This window comes from Ischnura elegans, chromosome 11, assembly GCF_921293095.1.
Source record: "Ischnura elegans chromosome 11, ioIscEleg1.1, whole genome shotgun sequence".
NCBI lineage: Eukaryota > Metazoa > Arthropoda > Insecta > Odonata > Coenagrionidae > Ischnura > Ischnura elegans.
The window spans coordinates 80045513-80062011 of NC_060256.1; the positions used below are offsets into that span (position 1 = coordinate 80045513).

Genomic DNA, 16499 nt, shown 5'->3' on the forward strand with positions numbered 1-16499 from the left:
CAATGCAAACGACCAGACCTCGGCTCTACCCAATGCGAGGGAAGGGAAGTGACCTCTGAGGTATCATTTGTCAGATGTATTCAGGCCCGGCCTGATACCCAGCTTAGTGAGACCTTAGGGTCACACGGCAATTAAGCCTGACCCTCCCACTCATTTACGATCATCCTCAATGCAGGAATCTGTTGTGAAGTGGTTATATTGTCTATGGTTTTCTATTCTAATTGTTGCATGAAAATGTCTGGGTCTGTGCCACATATTGGTCATTTGTGGGAAGTGTGAATGGCAACTGAAGCGTATATAGAGCTACAAAAAGTTTACAAAGATGTTGCTCAAGGTAACACAACATGCCGTGATTGGTTTTGTCTCTGCAAAGACGGTCATTTCAATGTTGATGACCGTCCATGTGGAGGAAGACCAAAAACCTTAAAAAAATGTTGAATTGGAGGCATTGCTCGAAGAAGATCCATGTGAATCTCAAAAAGAGCTCGCTTATATATTAGGAGTTTCCCACCAATCCATTTTATGCAATTGCAAGGAGCTTGAGTTCCTTATGATTCAATAAAGTGATTCTGCAGCATGACAATGCTCATAGGCGGATCTATAAAGGGGAGGGCACGGGGGCATGTGCCCCCCCCCCTCAGACCTCTAAAAAATATGCAAGATTTTTAATGCAGTACCATTATCATTGCATTGGTTTTGTATTACGAGGTATCCTTGTGCCCCCCCCAGAACAAAATCCTGGATACGGACTTGCTTGTGTCCCCCAAAAAGAAATCCTGGATCCGCCCCTGACAATGCTCGACCTCATGATTCCAAACCTGTTAAAACCTACCTCAAAGCGCTCAAAGGGGAAGTCCTTACACACCCGCCATAATCCCCAGATAATGCACAATCCTATTATTACGTGTTCCATTTGATGGCACATTGTCTGGCTGATCAGCAAGTATGCTCATATGAAGACATCAAAAAATGGCTTAATTCGTTGATAGCCTCAAAAGATGAGCACTTTTACTGTTATGATATTCAAGCACTGCCACAATGATCGGCAAAAGTTGAAGCTAGCGATAGACATTACTTTGAATGATTCATTTATAACCATTTTTTCACAGTTTAGTTGTATTTTCATTTAAAAAACAGCAAGAACTTAGTTGTGCACCTAATCAATAAATGTGACCATTCGTTAAAAGAAAAAAAAATAAGAAAAAGATTGCTCTGAAACTGGAATGGAAACTGTTGAGTTTACACTCCAGTGGCATTTCGTTGTTCATTTGTTATGTATCATTCTCTCGTGTACTGCTGTGCACTTCGAGCCTTGTTCTCTCTTCTTGTCTGTCGTCCGTGCAATAAAGACGTGTGTGTTCCGCCCGACGTTTGCCTCGTTCTTTCAACAGGTTATGGGCCCAGGCAGCCTCAAACTGCGTTAGTGATCGTTATAGGCCTAACTTGCGTTTATTCCGTAGACATTGGTTTCTTTGAGTGAAGCTTGCATTCTAATCCGTATTTTTCAAAATATGGCAAGTAATACTGCGCCAGCAATTGAAAAGTTATCGGGCATGAATGACTATAACTCGTGGGCCTATGCTATGGAGATGTACCTTGTGCATGAAGAGTTGTGGGATTATGTTGCCGGGGTTAAAATACCGGAGAAAGACTATTCCGCAAGACTCGAAAAGAAAGCTCTGTCAAAAATAGTACTTATGATACGACCAGAGCTGTATTCGTACACGAGGAAGGCAAAAACCGCCAAAGAAGCATGGGATTCGCTTAGAAATACTTTTGCACCTTCTGACGCGAGCGGTAAGAGACTTCTTCTGAAAAAATTATACACGTCAAAGCTCCAAGACTACCCAGATATGGAGGCGTATGTTGGTGGTGTCATGTCGGTGGTTCATAAGTTGTCAGATATGAACTACGACACTGACGATGAGCTAATTGCCTACGTGCTCATTAACGGTCTTTGGTGAGTCGTATGACGCTCTTTCAACGGCCCTTGACAACTGCGGGAAGACCCTGACATCAGCATTTGTCAAGTCAAGGCTATTGGCAGAGGATGCTAGGCGAGGAGAAAATAAGGCGGAGGCAGCAGCCTTAGCAGTGAAGAACCACGGGAAGCAGCAGCACAGCCGATCCGAGCCCGCGCAGACGCAGAGGAGAACAACGAATTCCAGGAAATACAAGTGCAACAAGTGCCAAAGATTCGGGCACAAGGGTTCCGAATGCCGTACCATCGTGAGGAGCCAGCCTTCCCGGGACTATAAAGAGAAGGTTTCAGCTTTCCAGACAGCGATGGGCGTATCATCAAGAAAAATCGGTTGGTATTTGGACTCTGGTTGTACTGAACATATGTCAAACCAACGACATCTTCTGAAGAAATTTATTCCCAGAGAAGGATTAACTGTAAGTGTTGCAAATGATAATACCTTAGATTGTAAGGGAATTGGTATGTCAAATGTTCATATTGATGATGGTGCTATTACAGTTAATAATGTGTTGTTGGTGCCTGGTCTCTCAGCTAATTTATTGTCAATATCCCAAATGGCTAAGAAAGACTTAATTCTTGTGTTTTCTGAAAAGGGATGTGATATTTATCATAAAAACAATGTATTTATTAATGGCAGAGTCAGTGGAACTGCTTCACTAGTGGATGGTTTATACAAATTAAATGAAAAGCTTCCTATGAAAAATTTTAATGTTAACCATGTAGAATCTGTTAAAGTTAATGCTTCAGCGAAGTTGTGGCACAGGAGACTTGGTCACATGAGTCCAGAAAGAATGAAGCAGTTGTCCAAGATAGTGGATGGCTATGATTTTACAAGTGGTATCCAGAGTCCATGTATAAGCTGTTGTAAAGGGAAACAGGCGAGGAAACCCTTTCATTCTCAAGGTAGCAGATCAAGTGCTGTTTTGGAATTGATTCACAGCGATGTTTGCGGACCAATGGAGGTAAAATCAGTTAATGGTGCTCGATTTATGCTAACGTTCATTGATGACTATTCACGCAAAATATTTGCTTATTTTTTGAAAAGCAAAGATGAAGTCACTCAAGTTTTTATAAAATTTAAGGCCAGAGTTGAAACAGAAACTGGTCGAAAAATAAAGACATTGCGATCTGACAATGGAGGTGAATATGTCAATAAGAATTTAAAAGATTTCTTGACTTCAAATGGAATCATGCATGTTCTCACAGTTCCCTATTCACCTGAACTTAATGGAGTTGCTGAGCGTGCTAATAGATCAATTTGTGAAATTGCCAGAACTATGCTACATGATACTGAATGTCCCAAGTATTTGTGGGCAGAAGCTTGCAATACTGCAGTCTTCATAAAGAATAGATCCCCTCATGCTGCTCTCACTAATATTACTCCTGAAGAGCTATGGTCTGGTAGAAGGCCAAACATTCAAAATTTTAGAGTGTTTGGGTGTAAGGCAATGGTTCATATACCAGATGTTAAGAGAAAGAAATGGGATGTAAAGAGTGAGCAATGTAGATTTGTAGGTTATGCTGATATATCTGGCTGCTACAGGCTGATGAATAGCAATAATGAAGTTATTGTTGCCAGAGATGTTATCTTTGACGAAAATAATGAACCAAGTGTTGATGTGTCTGATAACTCTAATTTTGTGCCTGTAATGGAATTGTTAAGCCATAATACTAAAGGGGAAATGGGAGCTGAAATGTCTTCAGAGGGAGACACACTTTCTGAAAGGAGGTATCCCTTGAGAGAGAGAAAAACAAAGGTATTCCCTGATTTTGTTACTTACAATGTTCAGGATTTGAATCTGTTAACTGATCCACTGTCCTCAAGAGAAGCCCTCTCTAGACCAGATGGAGATAAATGGCATGCGGCCATGCAAGATGAGTTAAAGTCCCTAGCTGAAAATGGTGCATGGTCTATTGTTCCTAGATCAGAGGGAGTAAAGGTAGTACCTTGTAAATGGGTTTTCAAATTGAAGAAGGGAATAGATGGGAACCCTGATCGATATAAAGCTCGATTAGTTGCGAAGGGGTTCATGCAAGCTTATGGTATCAATTATGAGGAAACTTTTGCACCTGTAGTTCGTGTTGAAACATTGAGACTATTAATTGGGATAGCAGTAGAATTATCTTTGCAGATAGATCATCTTGATGTCAAAACTGCTTTCCTCAACGGGAAGTTAAATGAAACTGTATTTATGGAATTGCCTGATGGTGTTAAATGCAATGAATCCACAAATAGTGTGGCACATTTGCACAAAGCTTTGTATGGTCTGAAGCAATCTTCCAGGGTATGGAATGAAACTATTCATAATGTTCTGATTGAGCTAGGTTTTGTTCAGTCTAAGCACGAAGCTTGTGTTTACTTTAAGAAAGATGGTACTAGTATTTTAATTATTGCTTTATATGTTGATGATTTGTTATTGTTTCACAATGATAAAAAGGAAAAAGATGTCATTAAAGAAAAATTAATGAAGAAATTTAAAATGCAGGATTTGGGCAGAGCAAAAATGTGCCTTGACATGAGAATTTCTCAGAATAAATTTGATGGTAGCATCTCTTTGGATCAAAGCCATTACATTTATGAGTTGTTAAACAGATTCGGGATGCAAGATGCTAAACCAGTAAACACTCCACTTGAAGTAAATGTTAATTTGAAAAAGAATGACCCAATGTTACCTAAACCTGATGTACCTTATCAATGTTTAATTGGCTCATTAATGTATCTATCTGTTTGTACACGTCCTGATATATCTTTTTCTGTAAATTATTTAAGTCAATTTAACAATTGTTTTTCCAGTGAGCACTGGAGGAGTGCTTTGAGAGTACTAAAATATTTAAAGCACACTGCTAATGAAAAACTTGTGTTTAAGCCTACAGGCAAAAGCATTACTGGCTATGTTGATGCTGATTGGGCTGGTAATCATAATGATCGAAGGTCATGCACTGGTTTTGTATATAAATTTGCTGGAGCTGCCATCACCTGGAGAAGCCAAAAGCAGAAGTGTGTTGCTCTTTCAAGCACTGAATCCGAGTATGTAGCTCTCTCCGAGGGATCTCGAGAAGCTGTATACCTTAGATACCTAATGTCAGAGTTGTTAGATGTTGTGGAAACTGTAAAAATTTATTGTGACAATCAAAGTGCTATCAAATTGTGCCAAAACCCAGTGTTTCATGCAAGGACAAAACATATTGATGTTCGATATCATTTTACTAGGGAATTGATTGAGAAAAATGTAGTGAATGTGGAGTACCTACAAACTGATCTAATGCCCTATTGGAAATTTCTTATAAGAAAATTTCTTATCAGAAATTGGACATATTTCTTATAAGAAAATTTCTTATAAGAATTTTTCTATAAGAAAATTTCTTATCAGAAATTGGGCATATTTCTTATAAGAAAATTTCTTATAAGAATTATTCTATAAGAAAATTTCTTATCAGAAATTGGGCATATTTCATATAAGAAAATTTCTTATAAGAATTTTTCTTATAAGAAAATTTCTTCTAACTATCAGTTGCAAAATGTTATTTATAACAAATTTTCTGATGGAAATATTTATTATAAATATCATATCAACATGCTTAAAACACTTGCGCAAACTTCTATAAAAAGCTACATAAGATTTACATCCCTAGTGAGAGTACAAAGTTAGCATTATACCTCATTCAATCCAAATGTAGACGCCTATATCTTATACAGCAAACCTAATGATTTCCCATGAACCAAATGTAGATGTCTATCATCAGTGTACATCAAAAAGGACATTGAAGCTCTGTAAAGTTCACCTGGCTGGCCAGACAAGGCGAGATACCATAGAGGTCTTTCAGGGCATGGGTTCTGTATAGGGTTAATGTCCCCACATGCTTAAAGAAACTTAAATCAATGAAACCAACGATAGCCTAGAATGATGGACTGATAATTGAATACAACTTTGGCAATCATTACGCAATGAAAGATACAGGAATTGAAATATGGAATATGATTTAACCTGGAAAATTGAAGAAGCAAATGAAATAAAATTCAAGTTCCACTGGGGATAGGTACTTCAAGAAATTATATGGGAAGGAAGAGTAAAATTTGATAAATCAAATGCATATGAGCAATGTTAATTTAAGATACCAGAGAGAATGAGACCTCTACATGCAGATTTGGATAGATAATGAAAGAAATAAGCAAAGCAAAATGGAATTTGATGCCATTTTGGAGAAAAGGATATGTAGAATATGGCTAACAATAATTGCAAGATTTGGGGAAATTAATAGGATTCACAGAAACACTGATTGAGAATAATAGTTGATGTATTTTCCATAAAATAATAACTGTGCAGATGTTGGCATACTCATACAAATTCATTCTCATTCTCTTCAGAGACGACTAAATCACTCACTTTATCCATTAAAACACTGTTTTCATTAAAACTTCCTCTTATGTTAGATATGCCACAATCTGAAAAATATACATGTCTATCTAAATTAATGATGAAAAGTTTAAAATTCAACGAAACTATCTGTTTAAAACATAATTTTAGGAATGCCAGTTTTTTAATACTTACCAAATGAGGTCAATGCCTTATTTTGGTTAGAAGCACACGACTTATTTTATTAAACTGCTATCACAAAGGCATAGTGAATGATTAACATATAAAAGCAATCCCTAGCAACCTAACAGCCAAACAAGTTTTGGTTGTTAGGTTGCTAGGGAACCATGTGAACAGTATCCTGCAACGTATGCAATCGTATTATACATCGTGGTTATTCATGGCCCATATCGAACTTCCATCGGTCAAGTAATCTGTAGACTCGAAACAGACAGATCTTTTAAGTCTACAATTTTTCATGTGCCCTCAGCGATATATATACTAACAAGTCGCATTAAAGAAGCCTCCGCAATTCTTGGAACCATTTATGTCAAATACCATGCTGAAAAAACCAGGAAATTAGCAGAACATTACTTAAAAAAGAGTTATACTTAATTTCCAAAAATTATCTTATGTAGAATTCCTTAAATAATTATCAATTGCCAACATAAGTTATGGTGACACGCCTGCTGGATAAAAACCTAAAAGGTATGCGACCCGCGCAGCATTATTGTAGAATTCTATAAGAAATGCAGATTTCTTAAAGAATTTTTGTAAGACATATAGAATCCTATAAGAATTTCTATAAGACTTATAGAATCCTATAAGATATCTGTAAGACTTATAGAATCCTATAAGAATTTCTATAAGACTTATAGAATCCTATAAGAAATATGTAAGACTTATAGAATCCTATAAGAATTCTGTAAGACTTATAGTATCCTATAAGTCTTACAGAATTCTTATAAGAATTTCTGTAAGACTTATAAGAAATTTTCAATAGGGTGGTGGCAGATATTATGACTAAAAGTCTATGCAAGGTTAAACATTCAAAACTAAAAGACTGTTTGGGACTGTCTTGATTTCTTGTTTTGTATAAATTGTTACTTAATTCACTGCCAATGTCCCTAGAGTGAGAGGGAGTGTTGAGTTTACACTCCAGTGGCATTTCGTTGTTCATTTGTTATGTATCATTCTCTCGTGTACTGCTGTGCACTTCGAGCCTTGTTCTCTCTTCTTGTCTGTCGTCCGTGCAATAAAGACGTGTGTGTTCCGCCCGACGTTTGCCTCGTTCTTTCAACAGAAACACGGTTTTTCCAAGTACAGTAACAAAACTGTTGATACATTTGCCATTCCGGTCTATTTATTTCTGTGATAGAGCTCTATTATTCTTAACGCTAGAATTTTGATTGACAGTTGTAGGGAATGAGCATTAACCAAATTATGTAGAGTGTTCCTAGTTTTATGTTTTCATCTACATAGCAAGTGTTTTCCATAAAAATATTGACAAAACTATCAATTTACCACACATTTATTGTGCTTGAGTTGTGCTAAATGAGTCAAAGGATCGGGTATGCAGGTCCCAAAGAGCTGGCCTAATCCCTTGCTAAGGTTGGTTGCAAGAGTTAAAGGCATGCCTGCATTTATTGCTGGGGTTGCTCCCATCCCTTCTATATTGGATGCAGCCAACTTTTGTTCGTCTGTATGGGAAAATCTGTGTCAGCACAAAAGGGTTAATCATGAATTCTCTTTCATTGCTCAAAGTAAAGAGGTTTTACTTAGGCCCATGGTTTGATTCAATATAAAACTGAAAATCCTGTCCGTGGACAATTACAAGGGTGTAGTTTTGTCATTTATTTTCCTGGAAATTACTTTGTCTTATTGTAGATCATGTGTATAAACAGGTATTCTCCTATGATGCCTCAGCATCGTGGAATTCAGTCTCAACAATCAACTCAGATCTCTGACATTACGTTGTAAGTATAATTAATGTTAAAAGTAGATATCATTTTAAATATGAAGAACAGAACTTTGCTATATTAGGGCTACTACAACTTGTTTTAATGGAAGAAATAAAAGCATGTGGCACGAAAGTGTATTTGAATATGTTGTGTGGCTTGTGCTGACCCCACTCCTCATGATGTGTTGAATATTTTGCATAAGTAATACGTGTACAACTTACATGACCTAATGCCCATATTATACTTTCCAGAAGGTTGCCTTGGACACAGCAAATGTGGCTCCTGGTGGAGGATATACAGCATCATGTGTTGCACAAGGGTCACCTGCTATGGAGTTCCGTTGGTATAAGGATGGATATCTCATTGACCACACCAAGGCTAGCAGGTGGGAGGAGGAGTAAACACAAATAAAAATTGAATAATACATGTGATTGCATCTAAATCACAATCCAAATCATTTTTTTAAGTAACCCAGTACATACTGGCAGCAGGCACCAATTATATATGTACTTATTGTTTTATTGTTCTCTTGTCAATCTGATATTCAGCCAATCTGTATATGTAATTCATTTAGATTTCAATTCTGATTAGATTTGTTAGTGTTGTCTTCCATATGTATTTTTTCGTAGGAAATGTTACTCTATGGGTTATAATTATAATCTCTGTCCCCTTTGAAAAATCAGAATGATTATGCATCTAACCATCTCTAAAATCAGTCAGATTAAATCTGTTCCATTCTTCACTTCTCTCTCTCTCTCTTTAGGCATATGTGGCAAAGGCTCTTGCTTGATGGTCGACCCAACACTTATACAGCTATACTGCGAGTCACAGAAGTGTCAGTCCCTGAGGACATGGGAGTCCTTTGGTGTCATGTTTCGGACAGGGGGCGGCAGCAGTGTGGCCATGTGCTCATTGTTGAATCCAGAGGTGAACACCAACAGGTCATTGTGCAGCCTCGTGCATCCACTATCCACAGAGTGAGCTTCCTTATAACAAAAAATTTTTATTTTTATGGTTTAATGGTGATGTCATTAAGTTCCTCCTCTTAATGACCTGATATCATTGACCTTTGTTACATTATAGGTATGTAATGCAAGGGGTGATCTGGCTAGGGTAGCTACAGAGGAGGACCCCTAAAATTAGGTCCTTAAAAATATCTGTGAAGATTTGAAATCAATTAATGGCAACCGTGTATTATCCTTACAATTGTGTTATATTTTTATGCTATTTTACACCAGCCCTGTCTCTGACAACAGCATTCAGTGGTAGTTACCAATGCAGAACAGGTGCCAATAAATTACTGTTCACTAAAACCCTGTCGATTTCTGAAACAACAATGCCTGTTCGCTGTCCGTTTGAAGTCTGTTGATAGCCTGTTGGAGATTAGTGAACAGAGTATAAACAGCCAACGAACAATCTCGGGTCACTCACAAGTAGGAACAACTTACGAACAGCCTACCAACAGTTTGTACTCTGTTTGCAGCTTGTTCCTTAACAGGCAGGCAACAAGCATTTCGGGAACAATAGTGAACAAGCTTTTAACAGGCAGAGGCCCTAACGCCGGGCCCGTTGGTAGTATGTTTCACCGAACAGGGAATGAACAGACAACAGTGAACAAACACTAAACACCCTATCGATTTACGTAAAAATGATGCCTGTTCGCTGTCAGTTTGGAACCTTTTGGAGATTTTGAGAACAGATTATGAACAACGTACGAACAATTGTTTTAAGTTTCGGAATTTGGACAACAATTTGGATTAATCCAAATTTAATTGAGTACAAGGAAGTTTGATTGAATCCAAAGAAAATATCATCTACTTAAACAGTAATTATATACGGTTGAATTCATTATCACGATTACCATCAACCACGGATGACGGTTATTGAAGTGAGCACGCAAATTATATTAGCTATCTGCTCGGCTTACGCACGTTAAATACTTTACTTCGCCAATTACAGGCTGGGGCCGTATGTTTCAGCCAAAGAGTATGTACTCTGTGGTTTCAGCGGACTGGGAACGAACAGACAACAGTGAACGGACAGTCAACAGGCAAGGGCCGGTTCATAGTCCGTTTCACGGTACAGGGTACGAACAGAAAACAGTGAACAGCTAGTGAACAGGTTCTCAACAAGGACGGAAAGATAGCGTGGTGCTGCTACCTACCTATAGAAGATAGCAAACGCAAACAATGACGCCAATAACCGATACCGTTATCCGGACAGTTTACGAGCACATGGTCGACTGTGTTGTGGTGAAGTTGTTGGATGCGGAGAAAACAGTTATTTATTTGATTATTATTTAACCTGTGCTAAATGCCCGCAGTGACGAATTAAGTAATTCGTGCATCCATTCAGTGATAGTGAAAGTCGAAGTGATATTTGTTCTTGAGTGTGTTTATTTAATAATTTATTGTGTCTCTTAAGTTTTTGAGCAAGTACTGAGATTTGTATTGTATTTGTATTATGCGTATGTGCGTTACGTCGCCAATAAGAACCAACAAACATTGTCAGAGGACTGTCTTTCTTGTAGGTTTGTTTGTGAGAAGTGAAATCATCGTGTTCATAAATATTCTTTAAAGGCGTGTTTCTCTTTTAAAATCACACGTATTATATTGACATAGTGCAGAATCCGAGTTGTATTAATTTAAGGAAGTACATATTTCTTTGATGAAGGCATGTGAAATATTTGTTGATGTAGTGGTTGTTCTGTTAATGATGACAAAGCTTGCTTTTCTGCAACTATTCAAGATATTTATAACTAATGGAATATGTGGAAAAGCACAATAAAAGTTTTTCTTACAATCATTCAAATGAATTTCAACTTTTAATTCTATTTTAACATAAATCATCTCTTGTCTATTATGTCCAACTTAGCAACAGCGAACAGTTAAGGAAAAAAGTATGCGCATAGGGAGAGAACAGACAAATAACCATCTTCCCACATTGTCACAGACAAGGAACAGACAAGGCGTTCCAATTTACATTCTACGAACAGTCGCCTGCCTGTTCTCTCTTGGTCAAGGAACAGGGAACAAACAACCTAAGAAAACAGGCAATGAACTGACAGCGCACAGTCCCCTGCCTGTTCATTGTCTGTGGTCCAACAGGTAAGGAACAGAGAATGCCGCTTTCTTAACAGGGAGGGAACAGACAAGTAACCGTTTTCTCACAGACAAGGAACAGACAAGGCGTTCCAATTTACATTCTACGAACAGTCGCCTGCCTGTTCTCTCTTGGTCAGGGAACAGGGAACGAACAGCCAACTGACAGACAATGAACAGACTTTATTGTTACAGAAATCGACAGGGAAATAAGTAGATTGAGCAAATATATCGGAAATGAATTCTTATTGATGACTAAATGGGCTTCAGCACTTACAATTAGCTGTGCTTTATAGAGTTGGGTAGTATAATAGATCACTAGCAGACTTTAAGCTTAGGCTAACTACCTTCACTATGTTTCTATTTCCCATGTCTACCAGGCAAACAAGTTGAGCATCATTGTAGACAAATAAGATTTAAGGTCCTGGATTCATGACAAGTCTCTGTCAACCAATCCAAATAGGGATAAATATAGGCATAAATTTGAGATAATTTAGGTTAAAGGAGTGTCAATACTTACAGATAAAGATGAAATATGTATCCAGAATTTGATGTGAACCAGAAATTTTGAGGTCCACCCGGATTTTTATTTTATTTTGTATTTTTCCTTGAAAAATCTTGGTGTGGTCTAGAGTGGATGGTGGTCAATCAATTTAAAAATTTTCAAAGCATTATTATTAATCATACTTCCCCAAAATTAATAATTTTATCCTCTGCAAAAATCTTTTCCTCCTGAATTTTTAGGAGAGAATCTCCGACAGTCTGCTGCAGACCAATATCAAATGTAGAGTTGAAGATGTCAAAAATATTTTATCACTTACTATGTGAGAACACTTACTGTAATGCTAACTTTCAAAAAAGAGTAGGTCTTTAAAAATATTTTACTGTAGAGTAGAGGCATGTAGCCAGAAATTTACTTCTGGGGTAGCTTTGGTGGTACATATGCGTGTTGCCTATTTTAGTATTTTGTAGTCAATTCACTTGCATTGGAAAACCATACATTTAAGCTATATATGTATTTTATTCACATTATGCTGAAAGTTAAACTCATCTTTGGTTATTGGCAGACATTTTGAAGATTATGTAATATTTTTATGTATAGAGGTTCAGATCGTAAAGTACATGCTCTATACGAGGGTAGCCTTTTAAGTCTCAGGAATGAAGAAAACTATGAGAGGTACAACATTGAAATTTTTCAAAGTACTTTCCACGATAGTCAATGCACTTTTGCATTTGCTGGAACCAGTCGTTATAACATTTATTCCATTGCGAAGTAGGGGTAGTCAAAATGGCTGTTCTGTAGGCATCAACCACTTCTTCAGACGCCTGTAAGCGCTTTCCTCATGGCATATTCTTGATTCTGGGGAATGTGAAAAAATCATTGGGGCTTAAGTCTGGGCTGTATGGAGGATGATCAAGAATTTTGACGCTTTGCTGTTTCAAAAATGACTTTGTGACTCGAGCGGTGTGTGAGCTTGTATTGTCATGATGGAGCGTAATACATCAATTTGGGTTGTCTTTCCGAAGCTCGGCGATGTTTTCCGGCTAGCAAATGGTCGTCTACCATTGAGCATTAACTGTTCTTTGTTTTCAAGAGCAATCGTCGCTACATGCTCTGATTTGGTTACGAACGATGCGACCATTTTCTTGGAAACGCCGCGAGAGCGAACAACTTTTGTCAGTTTGAGCTCACTTTGGAAGACCCATACTGAAGATTGGCATTTTGATTCAGGCTGGTAGCAATAGATTCATTATTCACCCCCACTTACGATGTTGTGAATGTACTTTGATGCTCCTGAGTTGAATCGTTGTAGAGTATTTCGAAACCGAGCTGCTTTCTTTTTCTTCTGTGAGGAGGTGCGGTATCCAGCAGGAAACCAATATTTTAACACCTACCTCTTCGTGTAAGATCTTTTGAACTGAGGTCCCTGAGATGTTCAATGATGACTGAATCTCACGGTATGTGACATGAGGATCTTCCATAATCATGTTATGTACAGCATCCACGTTTTCTTGAGTGGTGGCGGTTTTTGGTCGCCCTTCAAACGGTTCATCACTGAAGCTAGAGCATCCTCGCTGAAAGCCTGCATACCAGCGATAAAGGGTTGTCTTTGATGGTAGTTCTTTGCCAAAAACAACAAAAAGTTCAGTAATGCATTCTTGCTGGGTGAGGCTTCATCAAAAGTTATGGAAAATTATGGTGCAGTACTGTTCATGACTTAATTCCATCTCATACAGCGACTTGGGAGCTTTGACACACCACCGTTTTAAAACTATCAGGCTGATCTCAATGAAACTTTGCATGGGCATTAACCAACTCAAAAAGTTGTTTACAAACACCATTTATAGTTGTTAGGTGATAAGGAACATTCTATTCCCGACACTTAAAAGGCTACCCTCGTATTATCCATAAGGGGTAGTACTACCCCTCACACACGTGTATACAGTGGTGAATGGTAATACATTCTTCAAAATATTTTCTATATTTTAAAAATGCAATAAAACATTTTTCATTTTTGTCTTTTGTCTCATAGGGAGACAACTTGACTCTGGCATGTACATCACCTTCATCTGTCACAAATGGAAATTCAAATAGAGTTGCTTACTTTTTATGGAGAAAAAATGGCTCCCCTCTGAATACAACTGTGGCAAAGGAAGTTGTGGAGCCATTATACCCAACTGGCAGCCTCCTGAGAATCTACAATGCACAGGTAAGATTGAAGGTAGATAGTACCATAGAGTAAGTATATAATATACTTACTCTATGATAGTACGAAGACTCATCTTTTCAGCCTCAGATCACTCATCAAGCGACAGGCAGGTACTATTCGCAGAGGGCAACTGGACGTCCTCCATACCACACACTCAGTCATTTGCTAGCATGAGTTGTCTGTAAAAGATGAACATCAGTCTCATTGACAAGGTTACTTCAATTGATTTTCCCACCAAGTTTGAACTGTTTAGCATAACAACCACATAATTTTCCAAATGGCTTCAGCATTACCATTCATTATAATTGATCATCCTCTGTGGCCAAATTTTTTTGCTCTAAATATGTAATTGTTTGAGAAAATATGTCCTGGAACTTTTTATGCCCCTGACTTTTAAAATACCTAAGTTGGCTGACTAATTTGTTGTATATCCTTCATTATGTGTCAAGAAATCAGCTGAGTATACCTGTCATATAGCCACCAATCTAAGTTTTCAAGAATCCTCTCTGCATTTGAAACAACCACAAACACCTCTCAGTTGGGAAGGTAAAATTGGCCACTCGTCACATGTGACTGTGGTTCATCCTGGAGACCCTCTGTGTCCTCGGGAGACTTCATGGGGTGCTGCATGGCCCTATACTGCGGTGGGTCAAAGAGCAGCAGTTGAATGCCCAGTAGGCCTCTCAGCTAACTTTCCTAAGCCTCTCAATGGACATGGTGGTGCTAATATTCCCCCAAATGGCACTGAATGGGGTCTTCTACCTTCAAATAATGTGTGGGTACCTCTGCATGGGGGTACCTCTGAAGCGACTAGACTTTGTGGTGCTACAGCCAAATGGGAAGTGCCCAATTTCTCAAACTGCTACTTTCATCCAGTATCATTTCTTCTCAAAAATGTAAGTACCCACTGAATACCTATACTGGTGATTTATTTAGTATGGGCTCTCTGAAGTCTTTTTCTAATAATATGATTTTTCAATCATGCCATTCCAGTTCCAAAAGCTAACTCATGGATATTTGACGACTTCTCCAGAGGAAACTTTGCAGGAGATATTGGATTGGCTGATGTCTGAAGACGCCTGGACTATCCCAAAAAATACCACATCCTCGAATAGTCTTAGAGACCTTCAGGGGCCTCACTCTCCCAAATCGGCCATCCTCTTACCAGGCCAAATACAGCAGCTCCTCCAACTGTTGGAAGAAATACAATTTTACCTGCATAACAGGATGGTAGTCAAAGACAGCTCTCATGGTGACATAGATATGCACATTTCATCTCACAGACTTCTGAAAATCTTGGATCTTCTATTATTCGAGTATCAGGACTCTTTTAGCAATCCTAAGGTAAGAGGGACTTTTCACTTTGTCTTATGTCAAGAAAAAATTGTTTTCTCAGTTCTTGCTAGTTTCATGTTAGCATGCATTTGATTTTACGTTTTCATTTTAATGAATTTCCTGAAAATTTTGGTGCCAATTTTCTTAGCCTTTGTACTGACAGCCCATTTTGTGTGCGATATGCAAAGACTGCTTAGGCTGTTTTCAGGAAGTTTGGAAGACTTCATTTTTCATTAATTCTAGTACCACATTTACTCATGTAAGCCACGCCCTCATGTATCCCCATTTTTAGGCCGGCTCATGAGGAAAGAAAAGCTTCCTAGCACTTTATGAGTGGGGTCTAATATAGGAACTTGTGATTCGTTGCTAAATCAATAAATTTACATTACCGTGATTAGTTAGATTAAATAATGTTAGAAATTTAATTCCTGCAAAGGTTCCCTGGGTTTAATGCTACACTCTGAAGAAATAAACAAAAAGAATTTCAGGGAAAATGGTACGTTGCTTACACTAAAATTTGGAGGATTCGTGTAAGCTATGCACCCCCTTTTTTTCACCGGCATTTCTGGAATAAAGGGTAACTACGGAGTCTGGAATAAAGGGTAACTACTGTCTCTCCAGAGCTGAATCTCCCTTCCTTCTTCTGGGCTTTTGCAACCTGACCATTAAACTGAGGCCACCATCAGACAGACTCAAGATTTGTCAATAGTCTGGATGAACTTTGTGACGATTTATTCTATTCTCTATCACCTTTGTTAAAGTTAAGTGTCCCTATGTCAAAAAACCTTGACCTTCACACCCACCCCATTTTGTTTTTCGTTATGTGTCATCGGACTTCATATTTTTACCCAACCTGTTCCAACTCTTATGATCCTCATGCCACCTCTTGGCTCTGGCATAAATACACCTGAGAGTTTTTCTTTCATCACATTGAAATTGACCTAAAAGTTTGGTCAGTAATGGAGTTGTGTATTAAAGTGTGGAAGTTACTATTGTTGTTTCATATTTTATCATGGACATAACCTTGCCGTTTCTAATTGAAAACTAGTTGAATC

At 38.1% G+C, this 16499-nt stretch overlaps 1 protein-coding gene across 1 annotated transcript in view; it reads left to right on the plus strand.

Annotated features, from left to right (window-relative positions):
* LOC124167657 overlaps nt 1-16499 on the plus strand; it is a 62338-nt gene that overhangs the window by 30714 nt on the left and 15125 nt on the right. Inside the window, exons 10-14 of the mRNA XM_046545640.1 lie at nt 8549-8682; nt 9061-9274; nt 13933-14109; nt 14559-15005; nt 15103-15453. Coding sequence (XP_046401596.1) covers nt 8549-8682; nt 9061-9274; nt 13933-14109; nt 14559-15005; nt 15103-15453 — 1323 coding nt within the window. The remainder of the gene's footprint in view (nt 1-8548; nt 8683-9060; nt 9275-13932; nt 14110-14558; nt 15006-15102; nt 15454-16499) is intronic.